We start from the raw sequence: 20,544 nt of genomic DNA on the forward strand, positions 1-20,544 counted from the left end.
AAAAAGTCTCTTTTATTTTAAGCTACCGAGACGAAACGCTTATCGAAACTTTTTGCCGAGCTTAGAATAACCACTGGCCCACAGATAAGCGGCTGAGTTTGTTGTGGGCTCTTCTCAGACCTGGACGCGTTTGGAACCCTCATAGCTTTAGTTTTAAGTACGTATTAATTATCACCACTAATCATAATCATCTTACGAATAAAAAAAATTGACAATCAGGAAGCGTAAAATTTTACCAATTCTGAATAAATAATTTGAGTTTGAGTTTGATAGCCTGGTGGTTGAGTGGTCCGTCTTCTTTTCGGGAGGCCAGGGCTTGATTCGGCCGGCGGGGCTACGTTCGTTTTGAAAACAATTAAAATACATCATTTGCTTTAACGGTGAAGGAAAACATCGTGAGGAAACCTGCATGCTTGAGAGTTCTTCATGATCTCAAAGGTGTTTGAAGTCTGCCAATCCGCATTGGGCCAGCCTGACACACTATGGCCTAAGCCCTTCTCACTCTGAGAGGAGACCCGTGCTCAGTATTGGACCAGTGATAGGTTGATCATGATGATGATGTGTTATCAGATAATTATTAATTAATCGACCAAAAGTCTGAACAACTACTCAGCAAAATTTGAGTTTTTATTGCAACAATGTGATATTTCCAAAAAAGTTTAAATTTGAAAAAAATTATTCTATTCTATTCCTTTGTGAAACCTAAATAGGGTTGTAAAGGCACGCGTGCGTTTCGCAGATAAGGGTAACTAAACAGAGGGTGGGACGGAAACGTCAGACATCTCGGGAGTTTGCCTTCCATAGGTATCCACAATGTTTACAGTAAGCGGCCAAAAGTGATGAACATCGATCTTTAGAAGGAGACAGCAGATTTGTAGAGCACTGTCTCGGTCGTTGAGACCGACAAAGCGTCATATGGATAGTACCCATAAGACGCTACCTTCTTGTAGTCGAGATATCATGCAGCTGTGGGAGCTCAGGGAGTTTATTATGTTTGAATGAATGAAATATTCTTTATGTGCACAAAGAAAACATAAAATCAATAAAATACAAACTGAACAAAGTAAAATAATTGGCGATCGCTTAAACCGATCTCAGGCCATTGCAGAGGAAACATTGGTCAGCACAAAGTTATGGTGGTTGTGAATCTTCATCTAAAAGGTGACTGACTGACTGACTGATCTATCAACGCATAGCTCAAACTACTGGACGGATCAGATCACGCTGAAATTTGGCATGAAGATAGCTATTATGACGTAGGCATCCGCTAAGATAGGACTTCAGGCATTGAAGTATAGGTAAATATTTCGATGAATGAATGAATGAATGAAAATGAATGAAAATCTTTTTTTTTATTCGTATAAACGATGGTTAAATATTTATAGGTGTACTAGCTTACTAGTGGCCTACAGGAAACAAATGGCATTTTTTTCAGAAACAAACATTATAACATCAGGACGCGATGTGTTATTCGCGCACCCTGCACAAGCACCGAATAACACATATAACCTTCCAACCCCCCTTTCATCCCTTTGGGGGGGATTTTCTCATAGCCGTTTCTTAGCTGACACTTACCTCAAGAAAAAACCTACTTTCCAAATTTCAAATTAAAAATATCAATAAATAAAACTGTCCCATATAAACTTTCATCCCCTATTTTACCACCCTTATGGGTGAATTTTCCTGAAACACGTACATTTCTTTATTTGTGACCGAAAACCCAAATACCAATTTTCATGCAAATAACTTGAAAAATGACAGACTTTCATACAAACTTCCATCCCCCATTTAACCCACTTAGAAAAATCCTTTCTTAGTGGATACCTACTCTTTACAAAGAATAGATCCTCCAAATTTCATGTCTTTAGGACCAGCGGTTTAGGCTGTGCGTTGATATATATATATCAGTCAGTTAGGACTTTGAATTTTATATATATAGATAGGTAATAAATAATTAATAAAATAGCAATAATACAACCCTCTAAGTCCGCAATAAACGTGAGAAATATCACTTAACGAGTTTCAAATCGCTCATCCACCCATACATTATGGGATTTGGAGCAATAAGGGTGGGAATCCCTCGGGGTTGACCACTCATGAATAAGCTTGAGGGTGAGAGTAGAGTTAGCATGTCCTGTGTTTATTTTAGGACGTTTTCAGCGATATTACTATAATTTATCCACTTGAAAGAAGTTAGTATAGCGCTCTCTCTGTTACGTAACCCCATACAAATGACAGAGACGAAAATCTCAGTAGACGTTAACCGTTTCGAGTTAGGGGAAAAATTTGAAAATCGTGAATTTGTGGTTACATCACACAAAAAAACTGTGGTCATGAACTAAAAATTAGTATTTTCAGTATTTGAAGTAAGATAACTACATCAAGTGGGGTATCATATGAAAGGTCTTTACCTGTGCATTCTAAAACAGATTTTTATTTATTTTTATACATCATAGTTTTTGAATGATCGTGTAAAATGTCGAAAAATACGACTGTAGTACGGAACCTACGTTGCGCGAGCCTGACTCGCACTTGGCCGGTTTTTTTATAATTTACATAGTCTTCTTCTGTATACCTACTATGCATTTTTTAAGAGCATACGTTCATGTTAAAAAGAATTCAAAATCATGAATTTTTAATTATTCTCTATCATAATGAATTCTAGCCGCATAAACTACCGCTATACAAAAAGCACGTCATTTTATTACTACAGTCCAAGACCCTTTTACAAAGTTGTGGATGTGGTCACCCCAGCGGCAGTCAACGCAATTTAGTATCGACAAATGACTTCGCGCCTGCGGGCCTGAGATAACCTTACAAAATATTATAGGTACATGATACCAGTAGTTAGGTATTGATTAACAAATAGATCAGATCAGAGCCTCAATAGCTCAACGGGTAAAGGAGTGGACTGAAAACCGAGAGGTCGGCGGTTCAAAACCCCGCCCGTTGCACTATTGTCGTACCTACTCCTAGCACAAGCTTTACGCTTAGTTGGAGAGGAAAGGGGAATATTTGTCATTTAACATGGCTAATATTCTTTAAAAAAAAAAAAAAATGATATAGGTACCTACTTAGATATTGTGAGTATACCGAGTTTTTATTTTTATTTTTTACTAGCTGATGCCCCCGATGTACGCGCGGATTTAGTTTTTTAAAAATCCCGGGGGAAAAATTAAACTGCTGAAGATAACCATACAAAACATTACCAGTAGTTATCAGTAGTTATTGATTAACAAATTGATATACCTAGTATAAGGATACCAGAAGTGGATTTAAAGTCAGACAGAAAAGCAGCATTATAAGCTATTTTTGGACTAGTTATTTGAATGTCCTCTCTTGTTAAACTTGCGCGCAGATACTTATTGATCACACGCGTAGAGGCTTATCGAGAGGTTTACTCTTTACAATAATAACCTAACTGCAATATTAACTTGATTATGGCACAATATAATTACTATTACAACCACTCAATCAAAATGGCGATCTAAAAGCATTTAACAGTCGCCGAGTCTCGAGTGTGAACGAGAAGACTGCCTGTTGCTTCGGATTGATTATGCTGCGCAGGCCCTGCTGGCCGCTACCACGTCGTGACGTCACCCTATCAAAACCCGCATTTATACAAATTGACTCAAGTTTGTGTGATGTAATTTCAGATTTTTCCCCTTATGTCTGCTATAAGACCCTTATTGCACAAAAAACCTACCTGCCAAATTTCATGATTCTAGGTAAACGGGAAGTACCTACCCTATAGGTTTCTTGATAGACAGACAGACAGCAAAGTGATCCTATAAGGGTCCCTAAAACCCTAAAAACACCCCGGCAGTGTTTGTGTTCTTGAATATAGGGCCCTAATCCTTCTCCTCGCGGATAAAGCACAGAACGATGACAATATTAGCGCAGCGCACGCGACTGCCACGCTCCGGATTTGCCCAACTCTGATAAAAAGAAGTGTTTGATTATGTTAATTGAATTGCACGTTGATATTTGGGAGATTGTAATGATGATTAGGATGGGTGGCTTTTAGTAGTTATATACCCATGCAGAGGCGGATTAAATGTCAGGAGCGCCCTAGGCAAGCACCTCATAGGCACCCCTCTAACAGGCATATTAAAAATTTTACTTAGTAACTTCGAAAGAACGATGAATCGTCTCATTGCACAGCTGGTAGTTGGTGATTATATTTATTTATGTGGACGAGTGAAGAACATCACGTCAAGACACTGCTATATTAAAGAAGAGGCAGTTACGGCCACTCCAAGGTAATATTACTTAGTAGGGATAATTATGTAGGTAGGCCAGGTATTGGAACTCAACATGATCAGTGCGCCCCTTCGTAACCTCGCGCCCCTATAGGCACGTGCCTAGTTTGCCTTAGGCATAATCCGCCTCTGGGTATATCTACTTAGATAAACAATTGCTCTTTCTTAAGGTTCCTTCGAACAGTGTGTGTTGCCAGTGATGACATATGGATCCGAGACATGGTCGCTAACTATGGGCCTCATAAGAGAGCTCAGAGTCACTCAGCGGGCGATGGAGAGAGCTATGTGCGGAGTTTCTCTATGTGATCAATGAGGAAATGAGGAGATCCGTAGGAGAACTAGAGTAACAGACATAGCTCAACGGGTTGCGAAGCTGAAGTGGCAATGGGCAGGGCACATAGTTCGTAAATCGTACAACCGATAGAGGTTGGGGTCCCAAGGTGCTGGAAGGGCGACCTCGCACCGAAAGGCGCAGCGTTGGAAGACCCGCCCACTAGATGGACGGACGACATCAAACGAGTCGCAGGAAGCCGCTGGATTCAGGCGGCGCAAGATCGTGGCATGTGGAAGTCCCTACTAGAGAGCTATCAGCTATGTCCAGCAGTGGACGTCTATCGGATGATGATGAAGGTTCAGCTTACATCAAAATAAAAAAAACCGGCCAAGTGCGAGTCAGACTCGCGCACCGAGGGTTCCGTACGCCAGTCGTATTTTTTCGTCATTTTTGCAAAAACTATTTTATGCTTAATGAGACATGGTTCCACAGCAATAGCAATTTGCGGAACTTATACCTGCCTTGTCAATTTGTAGGTAGGTACAATCCATACCAATATTATAAATGCGAAAGTGTGTCTGTCTGTCTGTCAGTCTGCTAGCTTTTCACGGCCCATCCGTTTAACCGATTTTGATGAAATTTGGTATAGAGATAGCTTGCATCCCGGGGAAGGACATAGGCTACTCTTGATCCCGGAAATTAGCTTTAGCTGCGCGAATCGTCTAGACTTCATATTTTTATGAGACTCCACAATGGCACCTCATTGGCACCGACCCCAAAAAATATTATTATGGAACTAATATATTAACTCTTGTATACATAATATATTCGGTAAGAAATTAAATTATTTTTCAATTTTTAGTGTTTGTTTATCGAAGTCGGTTTTTATTTTTTTTTCACAATTTTTAGTGGCCCCATGGAATTATGCTATGACTGGTTAAAAATCTACTGTTTACTAAGCTATTACACTGATCGCGAGCAATTTACTCTTATCCGTTGAGGAGTTCCATTATCTATCTTCGAAGATGTTCATAAGATCTTCACCAAATTTAAATGGGACCAACTTTGAAGTATACCCTTTCAAACAAAAAAAATATTTCAAAATCGGTCCAGGCGTCTTCGAGTAATCCGGAAACATACATAAAAAAAAAAAAAAAAAGATTCCGACGAATTGAGAACCTCCTCTTTTTTTTGAAGTCGGTTAAAAATTAATGAGTTCCCACGGGATTTTTGAAAACCTAAATCCACGCGGACGAAGTCGTGGGCATCATCTAGTCAGAGATAATTTATTGCAAGTAATAAATTCAAGTTGACCCATGGTCAAGTCGCCGGTTCATTAAGGAGATACATAAGTACCTAGGTAAATAATGTTTTGAAACGAATTCTCTACCAAATTATCGACGTGGTCATCTACATACGGTCAATTTATTATGTCCGTAATAAAAAGTCGTATCCAAGCACAAAATATTTTAAAGCGAACAATACTTTACTACATTGTGATAAAGTCTACATTCGTGTTATATTGACGATAAGATAATTTTGATAAGGTAGTTGTATAAAAATAGAAACGTAACCAGTCTATGTTTACCAGTGATTTGTGGAAGACGTGTACGTGAAATAGTAAGGTAAGCTTAGATGTTGTATCCGTCTTTTTTGCACCTATTGCATGATAATTATGTGCAAGCGAGACAGGAGCGGAAGATCTGATGAGCTTGTAGCTCGCTGCCCGCCCTTGCTTGATTGATTGAAGGTAGATAACGGGACTATGTTACTAAGGGTGAGATCTATAGAGCCTACTCTGACTTTGCTAAGACTTGAGTTAAAACGAGACAGAGCTATATCTCTCTCATAAATCTGTCTCGTTTTAACTCAATCTTAGTCTAAGCAAAGTCAGAGTGCGTTCTATAAATCTTATTAAAATCTTACCATTATTTTTTATACGATGGTACGGAACCCTTCGTGTGCGAGTCTGATACGCACTTGACCGATTTTTAAGTATTGATACAATGTAGGTACCTACCTATAGTATAATCAATACTGCAACGGGACATGTTTGTGAAATAATGACCTTCCCGATTGCAGCCCGCTTCCTGACCTACTCTACTGATAACATTTATTATCTCAATACAGTATAATGGCATATTGTAGGTTAAGATTTCGGTTTCTTATAGGTACAAGGAGTCTAGGATTCGATCTCGGGCACTGTGCTCTTTTTTAGAGCAGTTTCGCACTCATCCGATGTAATAAACTCGGACCAAACTTGGATATACCTATTTTTTAAAGAATATTAGCCAAGTTAATTGCCGACTAATATTCCCCTTTCCCCTCCAATTAAGCGTAAAGCTTGTGCTAGGAGTAGGTACGACAATAGTGCAACGGGTGGGATTAGAACCGGCGACCTTTCGGTTTTCAGGAGCAAATGCGATCTCTGATCCAAATCCAAGCTAATTCAGTGGACCTCTTTGATATAATTTGCCGTGTAGAAACCAAAGGGGTGTGGGTTTAATAAAAGTTGCCACACCCCTTCCAGGTTAGCCCGCTTTCATCTTAGACTGCATCATCACTTACCACCAGGTGAGCTTGCAGTCAAGGGCTGACTTGTATCTGAATTTAAAAAAAACATATTTACGTCATAATAATGTCCGATTTGAATCCGAAGCCCATCCGAAATATTCTCACGGATGTCGGAGACCACGTCGGAACGTATTTTCGCGGATTCGGATCGGATGTAATGCGTGCAGTAAGAAAACGTATTATACATGTTTGAGAGATCTCCATAATGGTCTCAGAGATTTTTTCCCGGAAAATCAAAGATTTCCCACGGGATTTTTAAAAACCTAAATCCACGCGAGCGATGTCGCGGGCATCAGCTATTATAATATAAATGAATATCTTTCATGTAAAGTAGGTTGTTAGGCCCAAGACACGAGTCTGCCCGCTAAATTCAAATTTAATTTAGTTTTGGATGCAACTTGTGTAGACACTTTAGCTGCATCCCACATTCAGGCGACCTCCTCTATAGCGGGTGCAGCGGCCATCAGCGCCGAACAGGCCAAGAGGCGCAAATATGAAAACCTCGATGGGAGCTTCGTATTCGTGCCTTTTGGTGTGGAGACCTTAGGGCCGTGGGGCCCGGGGGCTCGAGCTCTTTTTGAAGAAATTGCGAAAAGAGTTATCGAGTCAACCGGGGACCCGAGAGCTGGCGGCTACCTTGGTCAAAGAATTAGTTTGGCCATCCAAAGGGGTAATGCTGCCAGCATCTTGGGTACAATGCCTCGCTGCGGTGGTCTCGATGAGGTTTTAGATTTAATTTAATTTATTTTAGTTTTAATTTAATGTTGTTTTTTTTTTTAGATTTAAGTTTATTAATAGTTTATTTGTTAACCATTGATATAAAATAAAATAAAATACATCTTATTTAGTTTTTCACAATTTGTAAACAAATGCGACAACGTAGACTTATGGCATTCAAATTTCGCCCCTAACAACATCATCTTCACAGGTCTATATAAAAACTAGCTTATGCCCGCGACTTCGTCCGCGTGGACTACACAAATTTTAAACCCCTATTTTATACCCTTAGATAAGATAGATAAGTGTAAATTACAAACTTTCGCGATTCTAACTTCAAAACTGACAGACTTTCATATAAACTTCAAACCCCTATTTTACCCCTTTAGGGGTTGAATTTTGAAAAATCCTTTCTTAACGGATGCCTACGTCACAATAACTATCTGCATGCCGAATTTCAGCGCGATCCGTCTAGTAGTTTGAGCAGTGCGTTGATAGATCAGTCAGTCAGTCAGTCAGTCACTTTTTCCTTTTATATATATAGAAGATTCCCTGCTGTAATACGTATTATGTAACTACTCGTAGACAAATAAAAAATTACATTTATACATTTATGATTAAAAGTGTTATCACACTCCTGATAAGATAAATTTACACAAATCACCGACCTACATACAGTACGCGGCAGAAAATAAAGTATATCGGCCTTTAGAATGACATTTCGACTTTGTAGAGCATTGTCTCTGTCACTCATGAAACTATAAGCAACTTCGTCATCGTGATGAGCTTTTTACCGAATTATAAAAAAAACCGTCATCATGATAAGCTTTTTACCGAATTATAAACAACATCGTCATCATGAGAATCTTTTTACCGAATTATAAACAACATCGTCATCATGAGAATCTTTTTACCGAATTATAAACAACATCATTATGAGCTTTTTACCGAATTATAAACAACTTCGTCATCATGGTAAGCTTTTTACCGAATTATAAACAACATTGTCAGCATGACAATTTTTTACCGAATTATAAACAACATCGTCATCATGAGAATCTTTTTACCGAATTATAAACAACATCGTCATCATGGTAAGCTTTTTACCGAATTATAAACAACATCGTCATCATGAGAATCTTTTTACCGAATTATAAACAACATCATCATCATGAGAATCTTTTTACCGAATTATAAACAACATCGTCATCATGAGAATCTTTTTACCGAATTATAAACAACATCATGATGAGCTTTTTACCGAATTATAAACAACTTCGTCATCATGGTAAGCTTTTTACCGAATTATAAACAACATTGTCATCATGAGAATCTTTTTACCGAATTATAAACAACATCGTCATCATGAGAATCTTTTTACCGAATTATAAACAACATTGTCATCATGAGAATCTTTTTACCGAATTATAAACAACATCATGATGAGCTTTTTACCGAATTATAAACAACATCGGCTTCTTTCTGTTTTCAGTTCTCTCCTTTAACCGTTGACCTATCGAGGCTGTAAGGTTCACGCTTCATTTCTGGTTGATTTTTTTATGCTTTCGTAGTAGAAACAAATGTTATTTTTTTTACCTTGTAGTGTTTTTGAAAGGTCGGTTTTTTTAAATATTTTTATTTTCTTTTAAGTAGTTACTATTGCTTTTATTTCAGATGATGTTCCGAATATTCCTTGCTATCCTGGTAGCATTGGTGGCGTCAATATTAGTTCCGTTATCGTACCTGTACCTGAAACCCGCGCCGCCTCTCCCGGACATAGACCTGCACGAGTGGTGGGGCTCGGAGGTGCTGAAGGACAGCGTCACTGAGGACATCAAACCTTTCAAGGTTCAATTCAGTGAGTCGGTAAGTGTCATGTGACTTACGAAAATAGTTGTATAGAAGCAGACGTTACTTTGCAGAAGTCCATAATATACAGTGAACCAAAAGCTTAATTTGCTATAATCCGCTGAAACAGGTCGAATCTGTATGGTGCAACATGCAGCATGCGAAATGCATTGCCCGCCCTTCCACTGCTAACCATGCAGGGAAAAGCAGCCACTAGGCAAGCAATACGCAGCACCACCACGCAATAATCAACCGGAAGTAACCTATGTATAAGTTTCTTGACAGACAGACAGACAACCAAGTGATCCTATAAGGGTTCCTTTTTTCTTTTTATGGTACGGAACCCTAAAAACGAAGAATATAAAAACAAAGAAGAAGTAATTTTCCTGTTCAACAGATGGTTAAAGACCTCAAAGAGAGGTTGAGGGACCGGCACCCTCTGGCACCGCCGCTAGAGGGCGTTGCGTTCGAGTACGGCTTCAACAGCAAACAGCTGGAGACCTGGCTCAAATACTGGGCTGAGGAGTATCCTTTCAGGTATAGTACACGATGGACCGACGATATAAAGAGGCTGGCGGGAAGTGGCTGGATGAGGAAGGCTGAGGATCGGGTGTTTTGGCGCTCTTTAGGGAAGGCATATGTCCAACAGTGGACGTCCACAGGCTGATGATGATGATGATGATGATGATTATGATGATGATGATGATTATGATGATGATGATGATGATGATGATGATGATGATGACGACGATGATGATGATGATGATGATGCTGATGATAATGATGACGACGATGACGACGACGACGACGACGACGATGATGATGATGATGATGATGATGATGATGATGATGATGATGATGATGAGGATGATGATGATGATGATGATGATGATGATGATGATGATGATGATGATGACAGTACACGAGAACTCGGGATGGCAATCAGGGAGGTAATGCCCCGCACACCCGCATAGCCCCCGCGCTAACCCGGTGCGGGCGAGGGCGGGTTACGTATCTCTAACTTCAAAAACATAGGACTTTCATATAAGCTTTTAACCTTATTTCACTCCTTAGGAGTGGATTTTCGCAAAATCTTTCCTTTCCTATTTTATATAGTACCTACCTACTAGCTTATGCTCGCGACTTCGTCCGCGTAGACTACACAAATTTCGAACCCCTATTTCACCCCCTTAGGGGTTGAATTTTCAAAAATCCTTTTATAGCGGATGCCTACGTCATAATAGCTATCTGCATGCCCAGCCCGATCCTTCCAGTAGTTTGAGCTGTGCGTTGATAGATCAGTCAGTCAGTCACCTTTTCCTTTTATATATTTAGACTAAATGACCCGGCGAACTTCGTACCGCTTAACAGAAGATTCTTTTAGCCGAGATTTGCGCTTAGCAACACATTCAGCGATTCATTTTTATGTATAGAGATACAGATTTTTGGGATGTTTTTGCAGGGAGCGAGAGAACTTCTTCAACCAATATCCACAATTCAAGACAAACATACAGGGATTAGATATACACTTTATAAGAGTGAAGCCAAATGTAAGTACATACTCCTTCTATTAGAAATCTCCTTCTGTTCGAAGCGATGCCTGCATTCATTAACTCTTTGCTTTGTTATTTCTTTCTTTTATTTATACCGAAGGGATTCCGTACCTGGGACCCGATTACTAAGACCCCGCTGTCCGTCCGTCCGTCCATCCGTCTGTCAGTCAACGGGCTCTCGTGAACCATAATAGATAGAGACCTGAAGTTTTCACAGAATGTGTATTTCTATTGCCGCTATAACAACAAGCCTGTTAATAAAAGATATTTAAAAAAAAACTAAAAAAAAAAATTAAAATTCTCGCCTTGAAACTTATCAACAAACAAACAAAAGTGTTACTTCTTGTTCGATGGTACGGAACCTTGTTTGTGCGAATTCAACTCACACTGGACCGATTTTTCCAGGTTCCTCCAGGTGTAGAAGTGGTGCCACTGCTCCTCCTCCACGGCTGGCCAGGGTCCGTGCGGGAGTTCTACGAAGCCATCCCCCTGCTGACAGCTGTGAGCAAGGACCGCAAATTTGCTATCGAACTTATTGTACCCAGTCTACCTGGTTATGGATTCTCGAGCGTAAGTATGGTTTTAAAAAAAAAAACCGACTTCAAAACCTTACCACAACCACTAAAAAGTTAAAAAAGTGATGCTGGTGCCAATTGGCTTATTAGCTGCGCGAATCATTTATACTAACCGGCATTTAATATGCCTATGTACTGTAGGTACCTACAATAGATGTATCCGTTAAGAAAATACTTTTGAAAATTCAACCCCTAATGGGTTAAAACAGGGGTTTGAAATTTATGTAGTCCACGCGGACGAAGTTTTGAGCATATCAATCAATCAGCCAGTTTGCGCCCACCGCTGGACAAAGGCCTTCCCAAGAGCACACGCGATCCTCGGCCTTCCTCATCCACCCACTTCCCGCTAGCTTCTTAAGGTCGTCAGTCCAGTGGGTTGGAGGCCGTCCCACACTGCGCTTGCCGATACGCGGTCTCCACTCCAGAACACGTCTGTCTCATTGGCCATCGGTTCTGCGGCAGACGTGGCCTGCCCACTGCCACTTCAGCTAAGTGTGCATAAGTTAGTTTGAAATATTTTCACAGGCAGCCGTCCGTCCGGGACTTGGGGCAGATAAAATGGCAGTTGTGTTCAGAAACCTGATGCACCGACTCGGCTTCAAGAAGTATTACGTCCAAGGGGGCGACTGGGGATCCCTGATTGGCAAACTCATGGCGACATTCTTCCCTGAGGTAACAAGATATTTGACGTATTGCAGAGGTCAAAAGACTTGGTTTCGAATAAAAAATGGGATACAATTAACAAAACCGGCCAAGTGCGATCCATGCTCGCGCACCGAGAGTTCCGTACTACAGTCGTATTTTTTCGACTTTTTGCACGATAATTCAAAACTATGATGCATAAAAATAAATAAAAATCTGTTTTAGAATGCACAGGTAAAGCCCTTTCATATGATACCCAACTTAGTTATCTTACTTAGAAAATTGAAAATACTAGTTTTAGTTCATGACCACAATTTAATTTTTTTTGTGTGATGTAACCACAAATTCACGGTTTTCAGATTTTTCCCCGAATGTCTGCTATAAAACCTACCTTCCTGCCAAATTTCATGGTTCTAGGTCAACGGGAAGTACCCCTGTAGGTTTCTTGACAGACAGACAGACGGACAGACAACAAAGTGATCCTATAAAGGTTCCGTTTTTCCCTTGGAGGTACGGAAACCTAAAAAAGTGTAGTGAGCCGGCTATGGGTTGATCATGATTATGAATGTTTGCAGGAAATATTGGGCTACCACACGAACATGCCCTTCCCAATGGCACCGTGGTACACAATCGCCTCAGTCCTGGGTTCCTTGTTCCCCCCTCTAGTGATCAGCGCAGACCTGCAGGACAGGATGTACCCGCTGTCAAAGATATACAGCACCCTGATGGAAGAGATGGGCTATTTTCACTTACAATCTACTAAACCCGATACTATTGGTGAGGAAATTATACTTTATTTATTTACTAGCAGTTGCCCGCGACTTCGTCCGCGTAAAATTTCTGGTTTCTCATGAGATCTAAAATTTTCCCGCTGCAAAAGGCCTCACTTACCTACTCACTCAGTCTCACCTTAAAAGGCACGGAACCCAGAATACCTAAATGCTAAACTTCAAAAACATATTACTTTCATACAACCTTCGACCCCCCCTTTAACCCCCTTTGGGGGGGAAATTTAGTTAGATCCTTTCTTATCTGATACCTACCCCTTAGAAAGAACTTACGTTTCAAATTTCAAGTAAAAATAACAATAGTTAAAACTTTTCTGTAAAAAAATTCCCCCCTATTTTACCACCCTCAAGGGGGAATTTCCCCAATTGATTTATACAGATTTTTATTATTTAAAACCTAACCTAAAAGTCGATGTTCATGTCTCTAGCTAACTTCAAAAACATAGGACTTTCATACAACCTTCAACCCCCCTTTCAAAACCGTTTCTTAGCTGACACGACGTCCTAGAAAGAAACTACCTTCCAAATTTCAAATTTGTAGGCTTTATAATTCCTGAGATTTCGTGATTAGTCAGTCAGTCAGTGAGTGGTATTTCTCTTTTATATATATAGATTTATTTATTTTATTTTTTATTTGTACCAAAAACATCCATACTTCTTCTATACTTATTTCTATACTTAATATTATTATAAATCACGTAGTTTTATTACTACAGTCCAAGACCGTACCTACTATAGTAAGCCGGCGAGGGGTTAATCATGATGATGATCGATATTCCTATCACTTTAGGTGTGGCTCTGTCAGACTCGCCAGCAGGTCTCGCAGCGTACATGCTGGAGAAGTTCGCCACGTGGACCAGGCTGCAGCATCGGCACCGCCAGGATGGAGGTCTCACATACCGCTTCACGAAGGAGCAGCTCCTCGACAACGTCATGGTCTACTTCGCGACCAACTCCATGACGTCATCCATGAGGCTTTACGCGGAAACCTTCAACTCTAGATTTACCAGACTGCAACTTGATGAGTTAGTACATTATGTGTTTTAGGGTGCCGTACCTCAAAAGAAACAAAAGGAACCCTTATAGGATCACTTTGTTGTCTGTCTGCCTATCTGTCTCTCTGTCTGTCTGTCCGTCTGTCCGTCTGTCCGTCGTGTCTGTCAAGAAAGTCTAGAGGGTACTTCCCTGTTGGCCTAGAATCACGAAATTTGGTAGGTAGGTTGGGCTTATAGCACAAGTAAAGGAATAAATCATAAAAAAAAATGTGTCAATAATTATAGTATCTACTTTCAATTTTGAAAGTGTACGGGAGCGGTGTGCAGGCTCGACCGTACCAAAGGGGAGATCTCCCACCGAGCGGTTGGTTGTGCTCGGTAGCGCCAGCTGGGCCGACGGTTGTATCTTGAAACTTCTATATATAGTCCAGATTGCAGAAAACTCCGTTAGTGCGATTACTATCGGCGGTACATTTGTTCGGGACTACGTCATAGATTGAACAGCGCCATCTAGTTTCTATTGTGGCAACCGCCACAAAAGTAAGATTACTATACCAAGTGGTATATCATATTATGGTATATCAAAAGCTTAATTCGCTATAATCCGCTGAAACAGTTCGAATCTGTATGATGCAACATGCAGCATGCGAAATGCACCGCCCGCCCTCCCACTGCTAACCATGCAGAAAAGCAGCCACTAGGCAAGCAAAACCCACGCAGCACCACACAAATCCCAAACACACTCGACGCACGTTTCGCGCCGACACCCAATGACTTATATGTATACACATATAAGCAACCACCGAGTTTCTTGCTGGTTCTTCTCGGCAGGAAAGGCATTCCGAACCAGTGGTAGATGCATCCGACTATTCGTAAGCACTTGTAAAAGTTTATACGAATAAAAAAGATTTTCATTTTTCATTTTTCATTTTTTTCATTAAGTCATTGCCGACACCAGAGCATCCTCAGGAGATGTAGACCTCACAATGCACAATTGCAAAGTCGCAAGTGACTGGCGAGTGAGCCTAGTGGGCGGGCGGGCGGCGCATTTCGCATGCTGCATGTTGCATCATACAGATTCGACCAGCCCCCCTAGCATGGGCAGGAGACAAAAAATTTATCCCCCAATTATATCCACTGACGAGGGATAAAATTTACTTGTCCACCTCTCAAAGCACGGCAACAGGGGAGAGGAGAAGTTTATCCCTAATTCGGGGACAATTTTATCCTCGACATTAGACGTGGGTTTAAGTTTATTCTCATAGAACTTAAAAAATCAAAACATGTCTCGCGGTACCTGTTGGGTTTAGGTTATGTTTGGGTTGTGTTTGGGTTATGTTTGGGTTGTGTTTGTGTTATGTTTGGGTTGTGTTTGGGTTATGTTTGGAATATGGTTGGGAACCCCAACATAAACCCAATATAGGTCCCAAATACCAATTACCATTAACCCAATAAAGGTAAAGGAAAAGATCCAAAAACCGAAAAGTCCCCCGTTTTATTCACTGTGGATAATTATATTATCCACCCGTGAGCCCATGCTCGGAGAGTGGATAAAGCTGTCGGAGGGGATAAAGATTTTATCCTTTCCCCGGGGAGAAAATTATATCCCCGCCCATGCTAACCCTGCAGGAATAATGTAGCTTTCTACTGGTGAAAGAATTTTTAAAATCGGTTCAGTAGTTCCAAAGATTACCCCCTACAAACAAACTTAACGACATTACCTCTTTATATAATAGTATAGAAGATATAGATTAAGCTTTTGGCTCATTGTAATAAAATTCTTGCAGGATCCCTTCACCAGTCCCATCAATAGCAATCCAGGCTAAGAACGAGCTGTTCTACGCGCCGACATGGGCTCTCACGAAGAAATTCCCAAATCTAATCCGCAACACAGCATTGGGCGATGGGGGCCACTTCCTAGCGTTCGAGTTACCTGAACTCTTTGCCAACGATGTCATCAAGGCTATCGAGGAGTTTAGGACATGGCATAAGAATAGTAGGACCGAGTTGTAAGAAGAAACAGCTAGTCCCTGAGCCAAAACATAACATAATAAATAAAATGAATATAATGTTAATATTTAATTGTTATATGCTTGTTTTCTTGGTACCTCAAAAATGAAGAAGAAATATATATTTTTTGTACTAAAGTAAAAAACCGGCCTAGTGCGAGTCAGGCTCGCGCAATGAGGGTTCCGTACTACAGTCGTATTTTTTCGACATTTTGCACGATAATTCAAAAACTATGATGCATAAAAATAAATAAAAATCTGTTTTAGAATGTACAGGTGAAGACCTTTCATATGATACCCCACTTGATATAGTCAGTCACTTCGAAAGTTGAAAATACTAACTATTATGACCACAATTTAATTTTTTTTGTGTGACTTAACCCTAAATTCGAGGTTTTCAGATTTTTCCCCAAATGTCAGCTATAAGATCCTACCTACCTGTCAAATTTTATGATTCTAGGTCAACGGGAAGTACCCTGTAGGTTTCTTGACAGACAGACAGACAGACAACAAAGTGATCGTATAAGGGTTCCGTTTTTCCTTTTGAGGTACGGGACCCTAAAAATAAAAATAAACTCGTGCCTGCCTTGGGATCTTTGCAAATATTTTTATTATAGGTAAAGGTAAAGGTAACGACCTAAGGATTGACATAGGCTACATTTTATCCCGGAAAATTAAGAGTTCCCACGGGATTTTCAAAAACCCAAATCCAAGCGGACATAAATCCTCTAAACGTTCTACGTTTTAAATAAGCAAGCACCTATGCGTTTATATGGAAACTAATAGAGGTCATCTTTTCGGACAATTTAAAGCTCATATAGAAATGTCATAAACACAGAATCCTTTCAAACGAATTTAGACTTTGTACCATTTTAATAATAAGGTACATAATTATTATTAGCATATACCTAAACTTAATGATGATAAGATTATTCTTTATTGATAAGTAGTTTATAAGAATGAAGACGGATCCCAGTCCATGAGAATCAGTGGTTAGTGAGAGACGTGTCCAATCCAATCCATCCATCAGCCTGTTTACGTCCACTGCTGGACATAGGCCTTTCCAAGAGCGCGCCACCAAACACGGTCCTCCGCCTTCCTCATCCATCTACTCCCCACCATCTTCTTCAGGTCATCGGTCCAGCGGGCTGGAGGTCGTCCCACACTGCGCTTAATTGGTATTAACACACGAGAGACGTGTGTTAGTACCAATTCAAAAAGGTAAATCTAAATGTATGACTGACTGACTGATTTATCAACGGCCAGCTCAAACTACTGAAATTTGGCATGCAGATAGCTATTATGACGTTGTTAGGCATCCGCTAAAAAAGGATTTTTTGAAAATTTAACGCCTGAGGGGTAAAATAGGTGTCTAAATTTGTGTTTTAGATACTTTTAGATATCACTTGCTTTAACGGTGAAGGAAAACATCGTAGAAAACTTGCATGCCTGACAGTATGTCAATTGACAAAAACACTGTCATTTGTCTGGTGGGAGGCTTCGGCCGTGGCTAGTTACCACCCTACCGGCAAAGCCGTGCCGCCAAGCGATTTAGCGTTCCTATACGATGCCGTGTAGAAACCAAAGGGGCATGGGTTTATTAAAAACTGTCATACCCCTTCCAGGTTAGCCCGTTTCCATCTTCGACTGCATCGTCACTTACCACCAGGTGAGATTGCAGTCAAGGGCTAACTTGTATCTGAATAAAAAAAAAAATAAAAAAAACACCCAAAAAACAATTTAAGTACTTCCAATTGTCCGATCACCGTGATTCGGCGCCTTTGTACAAAAAAACCGGCCAACTGCGAGTCAGACTCGCGCAACCGAGAGTTCCGTACTACAGTCGTATTTTTTCGACATTTTGCACGATAAATTAAAAACTATATAATGCATAACAATAAATAAAAATCAGTTTTAGAATGTACAGGTAAAGCCCTTTTATATATGAAACCTCACTTGGTATAGAAATCTTATTTTGAAAGTTGGAAATACTAATTATTTGTTCATGAATACATTCTAATTTTTTTGTGATGTAACCACAAATTCACGGTTTTTGGATGATTCCCCTTACGCCCTTACGTGTGCTTAAAGACCTAGCTAGGTACTTACCAAATTTCATGATTCTAAGTCAACGTGAAGTACCCTATAGGTTTCTTGACAGACTGACAGACAGACAACAAAGTGATCCTATAAGGGATTCGTTTTTCCTTTTGAGGTAAGGAACCCTAAAAGTTTATGACATCATAATGTCAGAGGATATTTGAGTGCAAAACAGCGACATAGCATACTTAATAGCTGAATTGGCCTTGCTGGTAAATGCTCGGATACGCAAAACACACGCTGGCTACGTGGGAGGCTTCGGCCGTGGCTAGTCACCACCTTACCAGCGAAGACGCACTACCAAGCGGCCGCGTAAAAACTATTCAGTAAAACGAATGGGAACGTGTGGTCTTACAAGTAAGAGGTCGCGGGTTCGATTCCCGACAGAGGCAATTTGTGAATTTTAAATTTTCTAATTTACTGTCTCTGGTTTGGTCTGGCTTCGGCCGTAGCTAGTTACCACCCTACCGACAAAACCTTGCCACCAAGTGATTTAGCGCCATCGCGTAGGAATCGATAAGGGGTATGGGGTTAATAAATCTGCCATTACCCCTTCTAAGATTCCATCTTGCATCTTAGACCGTCTGTTGTGCCAGATCCTTCTTTCCACCTGTGTAATTAACTCCCATCGGTGGTGTTCCCACCAGATTACAACATGGGAATATTAACAAATTCCTGAAAAGCCGGCAACGCATCGACAGCTCCTCTGTGCTGCAAATGTCCCTGGGCAGCGGTAATCACTTAACATCAGGTGACCCGCCTGCTCTTTTGCTCGCTATCAAGTTCTACAACTCTTCAGAAAGAGCCGCTTCAAATTTAATAATTCAAATTTTTCAGATGATGTTCCGAATATTCCTTGCTATCCTGGTAGCATTGGTAGCGGCAATATTAGTTCCGTTATCGTACCTGTACCTGAAACCCGCGCCGCCTCTCCCCGATATAGACCTACACGAGTGGTGGGGCTCGGAGGTGCTGAAGGACAGCACCACTGAACATATCAAACCTTTCAAGGTTCAATTCAGTGAGTCGGTAAGTATCATGTGATTTGGGAAACGTTTACAAGGTGTTAGATTATTAGGTCTGGGTATTGGCCTCATCATCCAAAAATCTCGGCACACTTTTAGATAACGAAAGTTTTCGTGTGTGTTTTCCAGGTCTCAGATTGAGAACACCACTGTGCCATCAGCAGCATTTGTTGTAATATTATCATATTTTTTAAAGGTGTTAGATAATGTTTGTAACACGTCAGCACGTTGGGGTTACGCCAGGGAGGTTGTCATCTTATTAATATTCACTGTTTCTACTGTCACAGATGATAAGAGACGTTAAAGAGAGATTGAGAAACCAGCACCGCCTAGCACCACCACTGGAAGGCGTTGCGTTCGAGTACGGCTTCAACACCAAACAGCTAGAAGCCTGGCTAAAATACTGGGCTGAGGAGTATCCCTTCAGGTAGATACCTGTATATCTGTTTGTATAAAACAGAAACTGGCTGACTGACTGACTTAGTCAACGGAACTCAAACCGCTGGGTCTTGAAACTTGAAATTTTCTTCTTGTCCTTCTTTGCGTGCCTCTCCGACTAGCGAAAGTTGGCAATCAGCTTAGCGTATTCCACTCTGTTATTGGCGAGGTGAAATATTTCTGCAGCTCTCGCGATTCCCGTCCACTCGCGGATGTTACGCAGCCAGGACTTTTACCTGCGACCAGTGCGACCGACACCTCTTCTTCCAGCAACTTTTCTCATCATGATGAGTTGTAGGAGTTCGTACCTCTCGTGCCTAAGCACGTTCCCCAAATATGCAACTTTCCTCATCTTGACGGTTTGCATAAGTTCGCGTTTTTGGTTGCAGAAACATCGCAGAACTTCCCCATTTACTTGAAATTTTACTTGTATGATTTTCTTTCTTCTTCTCGGGTCGGCCCCTCAATTTAGAGGATTGTGGCTTCCTCGAGATGTTGCGCCATTGTTGCCTGTTGGAGACCGCACGGATGACATTGCAGAAGCGCGTGTTGACCGCTTCTCTTATCTGACCGGACCAACGTTTTGGGCTACGTCCGGGTTTCTTTCCCCTGATCTTGCTTTTCTTTAGACCCCTACCAATAAAGGGTTTTACGAAATCCTACCCGGTTTTCAATATTATAAATTGTAAATCCTCATCATCATATTATTACTTTTCATCATGATCTACAAAATCGCAATGGAGT

At 40.7% G+C, this 20,544-nt stretch overlaps 1 protein-coding gene across 1 annotated transcript in view; it reads left to right on the forward strand.

Moving 5' to 3' along the window:
• The first annotated feature begins 6,124 nt into the window (after positions 1-6,124).
• The window catches only part of LOC117983410 (uncharacterized), an 18,644-nt gene continuing 4,224 nt past the window's right edge, over positions 6,125-20,544 (forward strand). Inside the window, exons 1-11 of the mRNA XM_034969953.2 lie at positions 6,125-6,161; positions 9,502-9,693; positions 10,073-10,212; positions 11,138-11,225; positions 11,634-11,798; positions 12,329-12,475; positions 13,021-13,222; positions 14,024-14,258; positions 16,016-16,229; positions 19,199-19,366; positions 19,650-19,789. Of these exons, the coding sequence (XP_034825844.2) occupies positions 9,502-9,693; positions 10,073-10,212; positions 11,138-11,225; positions 11,634-11,798; positions 12,329-12,475; positions 13,021-13,222; positions 14,024-14,258; positions 16,016-16,229; positions 19,199-19,366; positions 19,650-19,789 (1,691 nt within the window). The 5' untranslated portion in view covers positions 6,125-6,161. The remainder of the gene's footprint in view (positions 6,162-9,501; positions 9,694-10,072; positions 10,213-11,137; positions 11,226-11,633; positions 11,799-12,328; positions 12,476-13,020; positions 13,223-14,023; positions 14,259-16,015; positions 16,230-19,198; positions 19,367-19,649; positions 19,790-20,544) is intronic.

The sequence above is a fragment of the Maniola hyperantus genome, chromosome 7, assembly GCF_902806685.2.
Source record: "Maniola hyperantus chromosome 7, iAphHyp1.2, whole genome shotgun sequence".
Lineage (NCBI taxonomy): Eukaryota > Metazoa > Arthropoda > Insecta > Lepidoptera > Nymphalidae > Maniola > Maniola hyperantus.